General features: G+C 62.6%; 5 protein-coding genes and 2 non-coding genes across 7 annotated transcripts; 1 reads left to right on the forward strand and 6 right to left on the reverse strand.

Moving 5' to 3' along the window:
* Nucleotides 1–847: 847 nt before the first annotated feature.
* Q8F55_008966 lies at nt 848–938 on the reverse strand. The gene has a single exon. It is a non-coding gene; the product is annotated as a tRNA-Glu (tRNA).
* A 14-nt stretch (nt 939–952) lies between these two features.
* Q8F55_008967 lies at nt 953–1,038 on the reverse strand. Its single transcript has one exon. It is a non-coding gene; the product is annotated as a tRNA-Val (tRNA).
* Nucleotides 1,039–1,251: 213 nt separating this feature from the next.
* Q8F55_008968 (uncharacterized protein) lies at nt 1,252–1,668 on the reverse strand (the record flags this gene model as incomplete). Its single annotated transcript, XM_069357344.1, has 1 exon — nt 1,252–1,668. One exon carries the CDS (start codon nt 1,666–1,668, stop codon nt 1,252–1,254), a length of 417 nt encoding a protein of 138 aa, XP_069205281.1.
* Nucleotides 1,669–2,515: 847 nt separating this feature from the next.
* On the reverse strand, nt 2,516–3,010 carry Q8F55_008969 (uncharacterized protein; the record flags this gene model as incomplete). Its single annotated transcript, XM_069357345.1, has 1 exon — nt 2,516–3,010. One exon carries the CDS (start codon nt 3,008–3,010, stop codon nt 2,516–2,518), a length of 495 nt encoding a protein of 164 aa, XP_069205282.1.
* A 3,830-nt stretch (nt 3,011–6,840) lies between these two features.
* Nucleotides 6,841–8,661, forward strand: Q8F55_008970 (uncharacterized protein; the record flags this gene model as incomplete). Its single annotated transcript, XM_069357346.1, has 2 exons — nt 6,841–7,058; nt 7,137–8,661. 2 exons carry the CDS (start codon nt 6,841–6,843, stop codon nt 8,659–8,661), a joined length of 1,743 nt encoding a protein of 580 aa, XP_069205283.1.
* A 1,097-nt stretch (nt 8,662–9,758) lies between these two features.
* On the reverse strand, nt 9,759–11,712 carry ACU9 (Malate synthase, glyoxysomal; the record flags this gene model as incomplete). Its single annotated transcript, XM_069357347.1, has 5 exons — nt 9,759–10,030; nt 10,080–10,095; nt 10,133–11,192; nt 11,372–11,466; nt 11,545–11,712. 5 exons carry the CDS (start codon nt 11,710–11,712, stop codon nt 9,759–9,761), a joined length of 1,611 nt encoding a protein of 536 aa, XP_069205284.1.
* Nucleotides 11,713–13,267: 1,555 nt separating this feature from the next.
* Q8F55_008972 (mitochondrial 37S ribosomal protein mS29) lies at nt 13,268–14,801 on the reverse strand (the record flags this gene model as incomplete). The annotated part of the gene is made up of 5 exons (XM_069357348.1): nt 13,268–14,127; nt 14,178–14,388; nt 14,439–14,513; nt 14,561–14,649; nt 14,702–14,801. The coding sequence occupies 5 exons, from the start codon at nt 14,799–14,801 to the stop codon at nt 13,268–13,270; spliced, it is 1,335 nt and encodes a 444-aa protein (XP_069205285.1).
* Nucleotides 14,802–15,010: the final 209 nt, after the last annotated feature.

Consider the following 15,010-nt stretch of genomic DNA (forward strand, 5'->3'; position numbering starts at 1 on the left):
CGCCGCGGTAGCGGCATTAAGGCATTATAAGGCTATGTATCTATCCAAATCGAGGTCGTCTCTGTCCAAGGTGGCTGTTGCGAGGCTACCTCCGGGCGTCGGGTGGGCGGGGCGCACGCGGCAGCCTGCTCGCGCTCATCCCCCGATGGCAGACGGCGCAGTTGGCGTACCATATGCCCTTTGGCGCGTGGTCGCGCGCGTGCCTCAGGGCGGCGCGGGCGGCGGCTTCGTCCCCGCGCGCGTCCTTGAGCGCCTGGCGCACGAGGTGGGGGTCGTGCCCCTCGGCGACGAGGGCGGGCGCGGCAGGCCGGGTGAGCCTGAGCTTGAGGCGGGGGCGTCTTGCCTGTGCTGGCCGGGCTCGACACCACGGTCGACGTGTTCGAGGCGACGCTGTACAGCGTCGCTGTTTGGGACGGGTTGCGCTGCAGTGGCATGGTGGTGTGTTGCGTCGTGGTGTGGGTTTCTACGCCCCTGCTCGTGCAACACGGCGCGCTTTAACCACACACTCCAGAGTCGGGCAACGCATCGCTGTCGTTGTCGGCAGCGTGGCAGTGTAGATAGTCGCCACAGCGTCGCCACCGCATGACGACGAGCCTCGGCACGGTCGGCACGCTGACCGAAGCGCGAGCCCGTCGTCGGTTGCGCTCGCCTCCGGCTGGCGCCAAGCCCGCCGCCGATAACGACGTGCACCGCCCGGCCTTGTGCAGGTTGCTCTACAACATGCAGATCAGCAACCTGGGGTGGCCAGACACGAGCCATCGCAACAGATACATCCCATGGCGCCACGCTGCGCGTCGACGACCTGCCGAGCCTGCGGACCAGGCCAAAAAGAGTGAACCACTCCATCTTCTCCGCCAGGGAGTCGAACCCTGCTCTACCGCGATTTGAAACTCTCGTCCAATGAGAGGCGGTTATACTAACCGATATACTAGCGAAGATAATCCGAAGTAATTGACCTCTGGCGGGATCGAACCGCCGACCTCATGCGTAACGCTTCAAGTGTTAAGCATGCGCTCTAACCAGCTGAGCTAAGTGGCCTTGATGTCTGGAGGTTCGGAGGCTTTCATTTAAGCTTACCACAGATTGCCGACGCTGATCAAACCGGTTGCAGTCGTGATCGACGTGATGTATGTACTCCTGCTCATGGATCAACTTTGGCGCCCGGTTCACGTAGTATTGATACATAGCATACACATCTACACATTAGATTACAACGGTGAACGGTGGGTGAAGGGATTGCTGTCGCGGCCTCTAGAACCCGCCGGCGCTGTGGAACCCGCCGGCGTTGTGGGACATTGAATGGCTCATGGCCGTGTTGTGCGTCTCCATATGATGCTGGTGTGCGTGATTGTGACTGGAGTGGAACGAATGGTGGCTACCCCCGTGGTAAGGCGGTGGTGGGTGGGCGGCCCTTGCGGCCTGGCGCTGCGCCTTGTGCTGCTGCACCTGCCTATTGTGCGCGCGTACGCGTCCCGCCGCTAGGATCTGGCGCTCGATCCGCCTCTGCTCAGAGAGGAAGATCTCGTCGCAGACGGGGCAGCCGTCTGTCGGCGTCTCTTTCGGGTTGCTGTGCCCGCCCTGCTCGTGCAGCATGAGGTCGGTGGCGCGCTGCACGTCGCCGTTGTTGATCTTGAGCGTGCGCATCGCGTCGTTTGGGTGGAAGCCCATGCCGACGAGCGCGTTGACCTTGTCCCAGTCGGCGCGGGGCGCGGTGCCGTGCCGGAGCTTCTTCCACCACGACTGGGCGGGTTGTGGTTGTGTCGTCGGGTGGTGGTGTGGGTTTGTTGGTGTGGGTTGGTTTGTGTAAGGACCGTGCGTGTTGGTTCTGCGTTGAACTTTCGGGGCAGAGATATGTAGATTGGCGCAGACGCCTAGCTTGGCAGCGTATCCTTATACTCTGGTGCCGATGTGAATCGGGGGACACAGTGACGACGGCCGACGCTTTGTTGGTGGCTGGGAGCGTTTCATAGCTCAAGGCACAGCACCGCCACAACGTCCCAGCGACGGTGTCAGGTCCTTCTGCGTCATCCAGTGCGGCGGGGACGTTATCCAGACTTGGCTGAGCGGCGCTGCCGACGCTGCCGAGGGCGCGTCTTGGCGTAGATAGCGCTGCTTGTGCATGACTCCGATGTGCGCGGCGCATCGGAGTACCTCTTTCCGGGTGCTGGAAGGTTGGTCTGTCGTCGCCACCGCCGCCGCCTTCTCCTCCGACCGTGGGATTCATCAACCTCGAGAGGACCATGAATGCACCGAGGACGTGGCTCCCCGCCCGCGAATGCACCGAGGAATCCACTGCACGCAGACGTAGGCATCCAGACGCCATCGTGACTGTAAAATGGGCTGGGAAGAGAAGCGTGGCCTGCCGGCACATGGAAGCTGGACGTTGTTTATGTCAGGGACTGCTGTAAGCTTAACCCGTATAGACGCCCGTATCAACCATCAAATCCCCGCAACCAGCACCAAGCAGAACGCAGCAATACATCGGCAGTACAGGTCTCTACACGCCCCACTGCGCCTAGCGAGCGTACCTGCCATTGAGCGCGTTGCTAGCCCTCGCAAACTCGCCCTCGCTGCGGAAGTCGCCGCCGTGACCACCCCATGAGCGGCGGCCATGGACAGGCATGTAGTCGCTCATGGGCCGGCTCTCCTGGTACCTGGCATAGTCGATGGCGTTGCGCATCTCGATGCGCGTCCGCTCGGCCTCCCTGGCCTTCTCGTCCTCGCGGCGCCTCTTCTCGACGGCCTCCTGCCGCTGCCTGGCCTCGGCGGCGCGGACGAGCGCGGCGCAGACGCTGCACCCGGGGTTGTCCTCGGGCTTGCGGTGCCCGGCGCGGTCGTGGACGAGCTGGTCCCGCGCGCGGTCGAGGTTGCCGTGCTTCTTCAGCGCGGCCGCGGCCGCATCGGTCTCGAAGCCCTCGCTGACGAGCGCGCTGACCTGCGCCGGGTCGGCGTCGGGGGTTGAGCCGCGGCGGAGCTTGTTCCACCAGGAGGGGCGGCGGGATTCTGTCATTGTTGTGGTGATGGATGCGTCGATGGCGTGGCCTCGAGAACAGGGGTGAGGTGTGTGGGCGCGTCGGGGGTCGTTGTTTGTCTTGTGAGCAGCGTGCCAAGGTATATGTAGGCCCGACAACCAGCTCTGGCCAGAGGCGACAGAGGTGGGCGACACGTGGTGGTGTTTCAGGTCCAGGTACACGCACCGCATGCACAGCAGCAACAGCCGCGGCTCGATCGTCACCGCGTTGACTTCATCCAGTGCATGCGAGATAGTACGTGCACGGCCACGTCAGCCCAGCTGTCGCTGTCGGTGGGGGGTGGGCAGGTGGCACGCACAAGGAGGTTGTGACGATGAGGCGCAGTGGCGGGGGTGGTTGTGGCGTCGAGCCAACGATCGGCGAGGCCGACTGACCCGGCGACAGGGTGGGCTGGTGGGCTGGACTGCCGCGGCAGGGGCTCGGGTGACGCGTTTCGGCATCTGCTGCATCGCGTAGGGCGTCGGGACTGCAGTGGCAGCGCCATAGAGCGCTCGCTGGCAGGGCTGGCGTCAGACCTGACCACCACCTGTGCGCCCATCAACTTGCGCTCAAGTGACCATATGGTATTGTCCGGCGTGTCTCGTTTGTCTACCCAGCCCCGGCATCAGGGTCCTTGCTGTTGCAGTTCCCGAATGGCGGAGCGCGACCGGACAGGGAGCAACGAGGCGTGTCTACATACGACAGGAGGAGAGGAGCGCAGTCGCACCAGGGACACGGAGGCGGTCCCAACTTGACGAGGCATAGAGGCCGCCCCGCAAATCTCCCGGCTTGCCATGCCCCGGCCTCCGTTCTCGGCACCGATAGCCCCCCCGCTCGCAGGCAGGACCCAGCATACATGGATCGGCGGCACACCGACATCGCCGGTTCCGTGCGGGACTTCCTCGGCCCAGCGTCGGAGGTCAATCTTATCGCCCATCTTCAGCTGTACTATCGAAACCTGGGCGGCGGAGGTACGGGCCCGACGGCGCGCAGCACGTGAACTGCCCCGGAGGGCCTCCGTGCTCGTCGATAAAGCTGTAATCGCCGCCGCAAAGGATCGACAGCGGATGCACGCGGGGCGCGGTGGCGGCAGTAAGGCGGTTGTAGCCAGCGACGAGATCGACACCGGCGGGTGTGAGCAAGCCGGCGTTGTCGGAGCCCCTCAATCCTATCCCCCTTCCTGCGACTCCTGGGCATACCGCCGTGTTATTGCTGCCCTTGTCCTCGAGAGGGGGTATCAGAGCCCCCCAACCCTTTGTCCCGACGGCTCCTGGGCATCCTGTGCTGGCATTGCTGACCTTGTCCTCAAGCTGTCGTAATCAGAACCCCACAGCTCTCTCTAGCTCTCTTCCAGCGGCTCCGGGCTGCAGTGTTGGTCTTGCTGACCTAGTCTTCAAACTGGCGTTATCAGAGCCCCACAACCCTTTGTTCCGGCGGCTCCTGGGCATGCCGTGTTAGCCTTGTTGCCCATGTCCTCCTGCTGTCTCTCACAAGGCACCTGCTACGCTCATGACCCACCCAGGCTAGCTCCCCTCGTATCGGCTAGCAACGCAGCACATACCTCGGCAGATACAAGCCGCAGCCGAAAGGCACAGTAAGGTCGACAGCTCTGGTTCCCAGAGCCAGCTATTTCCAGTAGCCATCTCACGAGAGGCTGCGGGCCTTGATGCGGAGGGCGACAGATGCCTCGTGCGGCAGTTGACTCCTGCCGCATACTGCTCGCCTGCGAGCTTGCATGCGCCGCGGCATGTCGGTAACCTTAGCCCCACAGTCGCCTATTTGATGCTGCCCGCGGCGCCCCAGCTGCCCTCCGCGTGACTCTGAAGGACCCACTTGGCATAACGTCGTTTGCAGATCAGGTGACGAGAGGAATGAAACCCATAGTGCCACAAGCGGCACCCGCGCAGTCGCTAAGAGCCACGACCGGTTACCACGCGAGATCGCGTGGCTGGCAACGACTGTGAATAACATCGGACACGCGCCGTGATGAACTCGGCGCTTGCCTCCTTCCCCCTGATCACGAATATGGCGCCTGTTTCAGACCTCCTCGCCTCGTTTAACGCCTCGTAGCCGCACCCTACGGAACTCTGTTCAGCCCAGGGAACGGCCCGCGACACGGTTACCAACGGCACTGGACCGACGTCAACGCCAAGCCGCGATCGATTTCGAGGCGAGCGCTCGCTGCGACCGTACCCGAGATCTTCGGGTACGGCGGTGGGCGCCGTGTGTCGCACATCGGTGTTTATGGCCTCGGTGTTGCTGGGCTGGACCGTCTCGGTACTCGCTTGCGGGCTGCACCCGTGCGTATGTACACACTGTGCGACTCTTGTTCGCTGCCGTGGCCCTGCACAGCAGTGAGCGAGCACGCACGTCGCAGTCCAGAGCCAGAGCCGCGGACCGGGGTCGCAACGCAACGCAACGCGCTGCGGTCGCCGCCGCACACGCGTCGGCACGCAAATAGCCTTCCTGAGCACAGGACCGGCTTCTGGCGATGTTGACGACTACGTAGTTGGCCCGGCTTGGGCGGTGCTCGAAACCAAATCGATGCCGGCGGCGGACAAAAGTTTACCCACCAACACGCAGGAGACGTCCGTCCTCAGGAAGTAGCGACTGCCGCCCTCGGTACTGCCCAGCTGATGTGCCTGGCTGGGCGCGGCGCGCAACCCCTGCATTTGTCGTCTTGGCCTCAAGTGCCGCCCGCTGACACGGACCCCGGCGTCGCTCCGTGCTGCAACCGCGCGTATCTCGGAACCGCGCCGGGCCCGCCAGTGCGAGATTGGGGACCGGAGTGGCACCGAGATGGCACGGACAGCGGCGGGCGGCCGAGATTGGGTATACATGGGCAAACGTGGTCTCTTGATGGCGTGCATGCATGCGCAGGTAGTGACTGTGCAGGTTTTCATGGCGCTCGGAGCACGGTGGCTGGCTTTCGGCGTGGCGGGAGGGTGCGTCGCACGAGCAAGCTCTTCGTGCTCCACACCCATTACGACGTCGGGCGGCGGGGGGCCTGCAGATCACTCATGTGACGGCTAGTACTTCGAGACAGCTCACTCGGCTAGATCTGATTGCGGAAACACACTGGAAAGCGCACGGGCAAAGGTCCAGGCTGCGGCGTTTGTGCGCTGCGCGTGGTACGGGATGGCGCCAAGAGGACCCGGGTGGGGGAAGGGGGAGGGGGAGGAGTCGGTGGGGGTCCGAGGTCTACGAGTGTGGACCCTGCCGCTTTACCAAGCTCTGTAACCGAAGCACATGTTTTGCAGGGAAATGCCAAATGGGCAGCTTTTCTTTGCCTGCGGCGCGCAGCCTGCGGTAGTGGACGAGCAAGTGCCTGTCAGCCGGCCCCACAGTGACGCAACACGCCCAGCTGGACCGACCTGCCTTCAGGACCCGCACTCATTCGGCAAGTTGGTCGCCAATGGACTCGCCAGCTGAGCGCGAGCGGCTATAGCTGGCTCAGCATGCACGGGGACCCAGGGCTCTTGGCGCTTGGGGGAGGCGAGGGGAAACCAAAAAATCAGCAGACCCCTGCTGTAGTCAACTGGGTCGCCCTCTGGGCCGCCTGCCCTCTACTGCCTGCAGCTGACCCGGTCCTTGGCAATGAGTGGGAGAGCCCCACACTCGGCTGCGTTCACCCCACCCGCAGCGATCTCCCTGCCCCCCACCCTTACCCCTGCCCTGTTGCTCGCCTCGCCCGCGTACAGTTCGGTCGGCCCCGATGACAACAAGGGCAAGCCGTGGAGCAGCAGCAAAGACTTTGCGGGCCGTATAAAGGTCGACCCCCCTCGGGGTACTAGAGCCCCACCACCCCCCACACGCCCCCCCTCCTCCAATGTCTCGAAAGCAGTCAATCTTCAACCCCGAGCACCGGGGCTCAATCGCCGCCGATGTCGACCACCTCAACAAGGCGCGCAATGGCATTGCCGACTACGACCAGGTCGTCGAGGACGCCAAGGTCGCCACGGCCACCGAGCAGTCGATGACGATCCGTGAGGGTCTCCGCCGCTACCCCAAGGCCATTGCATGGTCGATGCTGCTGTCAGCTGCTGTGTGAGTAGTGGTTTTGAAAGTGGCAACCGGCCGCGGTGCTTGAAATGCCGGTCTCGAAAACAGCGCTAACCGGCCCAGCATCATGGAGGGTTTCGACCTCGTCCTGCTCGGCTCGCTCTACGCTCAGCCCCAGTTCAAAGAGAAGTTTGGCACGACCGTCGACCAGCACGGCAACCCCTCGCTCACGGCTGCGTGGCAGACTGGTCTCTCGAACGGTGCCCAGGTCGGCTCCATCATCGGCCTCGCCCTGAACGGTATCCTCAGCGACAGGTTTGGTTACAAGAAGACCATGATTGGCTCTCTCATCATCATGATCGGCTTCATCTTCATCCTCTTCTTCGCCAAGAACATCCAGATGCTCCTCGCCGGTGAGATCCTCTGCGGTATCCCCTGGGGTATCTTCCAGACCCTCACCACCGCCTACGCCTCCGAGGTGTCCCCCGTCGCCCTCCGCCCCTACCTCACCGCCTATGTCAACCTCTGCTGGGTTATCGGCCAGTTCATTGCCTCGGGTGTCCTCCGTGGCATGCTCGACGTCGACGGCCAGTGGGCTTACCGCCTCCCCTTCGCCCTCCAGTGGGTCTGGCCCGTCCCCATCCTCATCGGCTGCCTCTGGGCCCCCGAGTCGCCTTGGTGGGAGGTCCGCCACGGCAACCTCGACGCTGCTCGCCACGTTGTCCGCCGCCTCAACACCAACCCCACCGACGAGTTTGTCGAGTCCCAGGTCGCCATGATGGTCCACACCAACGCCCTCGAGAAGTCCATGTCTGCCGGCACCCAGTACTGGGACTGCTTCAAGGGCGTCGACACCCGCCGTACCATGATCGCCATGGGCACCTGGGCTGTTCAGGCTCTCTGCGGTTCGACCTTCATGGGCTACTCGACCTACTTCCTCCAGCAGGCCGGTCTCTCTGACGAGAACGCCTTCAACATGTCGCTCGCTCAGTACGCTCTTGGCTTTGTTGGTACCGTCGGCGCCTGGTTCCTCATGCCCCACGTCGGTCGCCGCAAGATCTACCTCTACGGCCTCATCGTCCTCTTCTTCCTCCTCCTCATCATCGGTTGCATGGGCTTTACCAAGCAGACCCAGTATGACTCGGCAGGCGAGGCCATCCCGGGCTCCGGAAACACTGGCGCTCAGTGGGCCATCGGTGCCATGCTCCTCGTCTACACTGCCGTCTACGACCTCACTGTCGGCCCCGTCTGCTACGCTCTCGTCGCCGAGGTCTCGTCCACTCGTCTCCGTGCCAAGACTGTCGTCCTCGCCCGTCTCCTGTACAACATTGTCGGCATTATCAACAACGTCATCATGCCCCGTTTCCTCAACCCCACCGCCCTCAACTGGGGCGCCAAGACTGGTCTCTTCTGGGCCGGCTTCTGTCTCATCTGCGTCGTCTGGACCTTCTTCTGCCTCCCCGAGCCCAAGGGACGTACCTACGGTGAACTTGACATTCTCTTCGAGAACAAGGTCCCCGCTCGTCTCTTCGCTTCGACCACTGTCGACCAGTACGCGGGCCACTCGGGCCACGCCGCCCCTCCCGCTGGCTACGACAAGCCCAACGTCGAGCACAGCGAGAACGTTGAGAAGTCCGAGAAGGTGTAATATGTCAAGCATGGGTAGTTTGTTTGTTAGCAAAGTGGATGCAGTTGTTCTCAGCACGAGTTGCCATCGCAAGACGTACGACTAACTCTAGGCGCGAGAGTGCTTCGAGGTGTAGGAGGTGACCCTTCCCCCGCCTACATCTCCTGCGCCGCGAAGGGAAACCAATATGATACACTACCTCGCCCGTAACGCGCTTCGCCGGCGATTGACAAGGCTCGTGACACTCTACTACGAAGCCATTGGAACAATACCCTATCCCACCTTCATGATTAGGAATCAACTCCTTCGCCTTGGCCGCCCTGCTCCTCCCACTCCACCCGCCGCCACGATACCCCGCGCGTCGAACGCTTCCCTCTCGAGCGGGGACAGTCCTGCCACTCCCCCGTGCGGGACGAGCCAAAGGGGCCCGCCCTGGGTGGCCCGTGCACAGAGTGGCGCCACTAAGCTGTATTCGGCTGATCACATTCTCCTCCCAGACGGCAAGCACAGCGCACCCGTTGTCGCAGCCCCGCCGTACTTGACATGCAAGCCAAGTAACCAGCATATCGTATGCCACCAAGGGGGCTGCGAGCCACGCTTTCCAGCTAGGCTTCGTTCACAGCATCGCATGACACCTCGATACCTCCCTTCCCTCTCCTCCTCGCCGCCTTGCCCTTCCCGCCCCTCTCCTTCCATTCCTCTCGCTCTTCCCTCCCTCTGCTCGTACCCGACCGACACAACACACACCACGGACAGCTTTGCTCCCCCCTATACCACCTACTGCGAGCCACTCTGCGATTCTGATGCAGCCAGCGACTAAGTCTGGACTCGTGTGATTATGCTCCCGCGAATGTAGACAGCCTGTTTGGTAGTATAATCCGTATTATACTCGTCTTCCGACAATCTGGAGTTTGCTCCCCCGCGCACACGTGTTTAAAGACGGGTCTAAATAGATTAGGACACGTGGTGTCGCGAGTGTGGCGCTCTCACCCTTATGATCCACTCCCACGATCACCACCTCCCCTCGTTCACAATACTACGCGGAAAATGCATTCGGGCTATCCATACATACAAGTCACAACTGCTGAGGTGCCTTTTTAACTCGTCGTCTTGCTCTTTTACAGGCCGGCCTTGGGGACGACGGCGCCGCCCTCGAGGTGGCACTGGAGGTCGGACGTCAGGAACTCGGAAGGCCACTGGGCCTTGACCTGTCCCTGCATGTAGTCCGAGGCGATCTTGACGTTCTGCGCCGAGACACCAGCGAGCTTGGAGACGGCCTTGGACTCCTCCTCGAAGATGGGCTTGAGGTAGGCGGCGGTGATGGTCTTGCCGGTGTTGGTCTTCGATCCGTACTTGACCCACTGCCAGAGCTGGACACGGGCAATCTCGGCTGCGAAGGTCAGCGGTCATTCTTTGTGCAAGAGAAGCGAGACAAGTACCCGTGGCAGCATCTTCCTAATCACGTTAGCATTGAACAGCACGTAAAGCTCACCATAAGCCAGTTGATGGGGACACAGCCGTTTCCGGAGATCCAGGCGGCGCAGTAGGAGAGAGCGGCGGAAATGTTCTCGCGGACACCCTGCTCGGTGATGGCGCCGGGGACCTTGGGGTCCGAGATCTGCTTGGGAGCGACGTGGACGTCCTCACGACGGACGTAGTACTGGTTGGGGCCGAGCATGTTCTCGTTGAAGATGTCCATGGCAATCTTGACGAGGGCGGGGTGGGCGACCCAGGTGCCGTCGTGGCCGGCGGTGACCTCGCGGAGCTTGTCGGCGCGGACCTTGGCCATGGCCTTGTCGTTGGCGGCGGCGTCGTTCTTGATGGGGATCTGTGCCGACATTCCGCCCATGGCGGCGACCTTGCGCTTGTGGCAGGTCTGGATGAGGAGACGGACATAGGCGTCCATGAAGGGGACGGTCATGGTGACGTCGGTGCGGTCGGGGAAGACGGCCGACTTCCAAGCACGCTGGCGCTTGATGAAGGAGAAGATGTAGTCCCAGCGACCGCAGTTGAGGCCGGAAGAGTGCTCCTTGAGCTCGAAGAGGATCTCCTCCATCTGGTACGAGGCGGGGAGGGTCTCGATGAGGACGGTGGCGCGGATCTTGCCCTGGGGGAGGCGGAGGTACGAGGTGGAGAGGTGGAAGACGTCGTTCCAGAGACGGGCCTCGAGGTGGTGCTCCATCTTGGGGAGGTAGAAGTAGGGGCCAAAGCCGCGCTTGATGAGCTCGGCGGCGTTGTGGAAGAAGTAGAGACCAAAGTCGAAGAGCGAGCCCGAGATGGGGAGGCCGTCAATGACGACGCGCGTCTCCTCGAGGTGCCAGCCACGGGGGCGGACAAGCAGGACGGCGGGGTTCTCGGAGAGCTTGTACTCCTTGCCGTTGATGGCAAAGTCAATCTCGCGGCGGATGGCGTCGCGGAGGTTGACCTGGCCGAGGACCATGTTGGACCATGTGGGCGAGTTCGAGTCCTCAAAGTCGGCCATGAACGTCTTGGCACCCGAGTTGAGCGCGTTGATCACCATCTTGCGGTCGGTGGGACCGGTAATCTCAACCCTAGTGGCAGGTCAGCCTCTATCGCTAATGCGGGCCAGTGCCACTGTTTTTGCCGAGGTGCGTCATTTCGGAACCAGAGCGGGTGTCGGGTGTGTGGGTAATGTGACCGCTGGCTGGCCAGTGCACCCACCACCACTCCGGCGCCTCTCGGAACGAACGACGCCCCGGATCAAACTCACCTGCGGTCCTCGAGACCGGGGCCGGGGGGAGCGCAGTGCCATGAGACCTCGTCGCGGATGGCCTTGGTCTCGGGCAGGAAAGTGAGGGGCTTGCCCTGCGGAAGGAGGTCAGCGTGAATTCGCGAGTGGCGGGGGAGCGGAGCGTGGCTGCCACTCGCCCGGCCATCACCCACCTTGTCAAGCTCGGCCTGGACCTTCTTGCGGTTGTCGAGGAGCTCGCGGCGGCGCTTGTCAAAGGTGCGGTGGAGGATGGTGAGGAACTTGAGAGCCTCGGGGGTGAGGATGGTCTCACCGCCCTGGGGGATGGGGAGGGTGATGTTGAGGCCGGCTGGGAGGGACATGTTTGTGAACGTGGCTCGTGCTGGTTGTGCAACTGCAACTGGGAAAAGTGGGAACCGGGTTGTCAAGAGGGAGAGGGGCGATTGGGGTAAGCGTCGTCCTAGTATATGTAGTGGGATTCGGGGCGTCATGGGGGGGACAGACTGCGGGTGGGTGGGAGAAGCGCGGCCGGGCGGACGGCGTGGCGGCCCATGTAGCCGGATTTGATTGCCATCAGCCAGGCGTAGAGGAATCCAGTTGGCGGGTGGGAGCGTCGCCACGCCAGCCAGGCTGGGCGCTCGCTGGCTGGCTGGCTCGCGGAATTGTCCCACCTGGTTGGGTGGACATGCCGGAGTTCCGGAATGGGCGCTGGCCTTTCCCCCTCCAGGCTGAGCCTCCACCCCGGCCGGCCAGTTCTCATAGCCGGGCTACGAAGGCACCACGGCGGCACCACTCGGCCGTCGTCGGCCTTGACGCTGCATGCATGACGGCGGAACTATGCTCGACGGTATCACCGCGCCTGCATGCACCGTCAACACTGTCGACAGCGTGCTCGTCGACACCGACATGCTCGAACACACGACCGCATTCTATTCCCCGGGCGCGATAGCGCACCGGACTTGGCCGCGCCCCGAGCCCAATCGCGCTGCTCGCGGATACCCAGTATCATTGCACGGCGTATGTGCGCCAGCCTGGCCGGCCTGGTGGAGGCATTGTTGGAAACTACGTCCCGGGTTAGTCGCGTTTGTTGGAAAATAACTTTGGGCGGAGGGGGGCATGACGAAGGCCGGGTGGTCAGCGTCGACGACGTCGGGGCCACGAAACGCTCGTGACGTTGCGGGGTGGGTGGGTGGGTGCATGCTTGCTCTGCTCTTGCGCCTGCGTGTGCTGCTCCGACATGCATGCACTGATGCCGGATCGACGGCCGTCCTGCCTCGCTGGGCGTGCTTATCGCCGCCTAATCCAATTAGGAACGGAATAGGGCTTGCGGCGCTCCGCACTCAATTTCCAAGAATCCACCAGGGTGGAGGTCACACGCACAATGCCGCGGGCAGGTTCCGACGCCGCCGACTCCGACCTACTTCCTACGACGCAGACATCAACTAGCCGCGGCGGTGGTGCCGAGGCATTCCAGAGCGAGAGCCAGAGCGAGGTGGAGGTCGGTCAGTCGCGCGTGCACCACTCGCCCCGCTATCATCGGCCTTCGCCGTTCGGCCCCACTGCTGCTGGTCCGTGCCGATAAACGGATGCCGCGCGACCGCCTCGCGTGACCTCATTGCCGCGCGCTTCTCCATCGCAAACATCCCCATCGCTCGTTGTCAACATGCCAATGCTTCTCCACGCATCGCAGAAGCTTGGCGAACCACTCGCCACTCGCGGTATGACTGATGCCAGCACAGGTCTTTGGGTCGTCGCGTTCTCACTGTTAACAGGGGGAAGCAGCCGACGCAAGGCAGACTCGGCACCACAGCACAGAGCCATCCCAGCTTCGACGCCGCTGGCCTCGACGCCGCCATCCCCACCCCACCCGCCTATGCCAAGCCTGCATGCTGATCTATGCTATCTCCTCCCATGCTCCTACGCAAAGTGTGTCTGGTGCGAAATGGTCCACCCCCGTCCAAGCTCGAGCGGGTTGCCAGCGGCAGCGGTGAATCCACCCATAAAAGTGTCGTCCGAGCCGTTCGTGGTCCAGCCCCGTCGGGTCCAGAGCTCGAACATGGCAGTGGCCTCGGTACCCGACAGGCCGAAGGGCACCTCAATCTTCTTGATCCCAGAAGACGCGTGGGCGACGTGGTGCTCGTCGACCTTGGTGTACTCGGTGATGGGCCACCGTGACTGGATACCAAGGCCCTTGTAGAACTCGACCGAGGGCTGCATGGTCGTCTTGGTGTACGACGGCGCTGTGAGGATGGCGCCGTTGGCAAACGCTTTCCGGCCCGAAATGTAGTCGAGGAAGAGACGGGGAACCGAGAGGTTGTAGCTCTCGAGCGGCTCGTACGTCGGCGTGCGATACTTTGTCGTGGCAAAGAGCACGTGCACGTCGTCAACGGCAGCGAGGACGGGGAACTTGGTTTGCTTGCCAAGAATGTCGAGAACGGCCTCCAGGACCGGGACGGCGATGAGGTCCTCCTTCGAGCCGGCCGACACGAGCTCGTCGAGCTTGGAGCCAGCAGCGAACTTGTGCTCGCCGAACGCGAGGTCCGCAGGGAGGGGGATGGTGGCGAGGCGGTCGCGGTTGACAGCCAGGAACTTGCTCAAGAGGCCAGCGGAAATCTCGCGCTGGTGGAAGGTCTGCGACGGCAGGTCGTAGGCAAACTGCGAGGTCGAGTCGATCCACTTCTCGGCTCGTGGGACGTAGAGGACGAGCCAGCCCGACTCGATAGCGTATGACACGGCCTGGACGAGGAGCGTGCTCTTGCCCGATCCGCGGGCACCGTCTGAGGGTGGTTAGAGCGGCTTCCCGATAGGACCTCAACAGCCAACTCACTAAGGAGGAAGCGTGCGTTCTTTGACGAGCCACCCTTGCTCTTCTCCAGCGTCTGGACAAGGTCAAGGGTAGCCTGGCGCACGACGGACGCGGGCGAACCCTGGGCAAGCTCCTTCTCGAGGCGAACAGGCAGGCCAAACGTCTTGAGCTGGTCGTACGTGTTGCGAGGGAAGGTGCTGGCCTTGCCGACATTGAGGGGGATGACGCTTTCCTGGGGCGGTGCGTTAGCATCTGCGGCGCTCTTTCCAAGCCTCTGCTCACTGGGTAGAGCTGCACGAGGTCGGTCAGGTCGGCAGGCTCCCGCGCGAGGACAGTCTTGAGGACGAGACCAGTCGACTGGCGAATGTTAGCTGCCACACCACTTGCATGTGAGCTATGCGCACCTTTGCGCGCGTAGGAGCCGACGCTTTGTCCTTCCTGGCCTTGGCCGAGGGGTTGTTGCGCTTCTTGGCCGCCTGCCCCGCCGGCTTGGCTGCTTCATTAGTGGCTGTCATGACGGAGAGAAAAGCGCGTGAGCTGCTCACCAGCCTTGGTAGCGACGGCAGAGGTCGCGAACGCGCGCGACGTCGAGGCCGACGTGCCCGACAGGACGCTCCGCGAGAGCTGGGTGATGAGGCCGGACATGGTGCTGTTCAATGAGCCAAATAGCACTTTTGTGATCTTTCAGTCTGACCTGCTCGCGAACGACGACGAGGAGGAGGCCGATTCCGATCGCGCCGAGCTGTTGGTACTTTTCGGGATAAAATGGAAAAGAATGGACATGAAAATATTAAAAGTTCAGATTGCTCGGTGTGGAGGTCACTCGCGTGCAGACCACTGTATACGCGCATATT

This window comes from Vanrija albida (genome assembly GCF_041260175.1).
Source record: "Vanrija albida strain AlHP1 chromosome Unknown contig_7, whole genome shotgun sequence".
NCBI lineage: Eukaryota > Fungi > Basidiomycota > Tremellomycetes > Trichosporonales > Trichosporonaceae > Vanrija > Vanrija albida.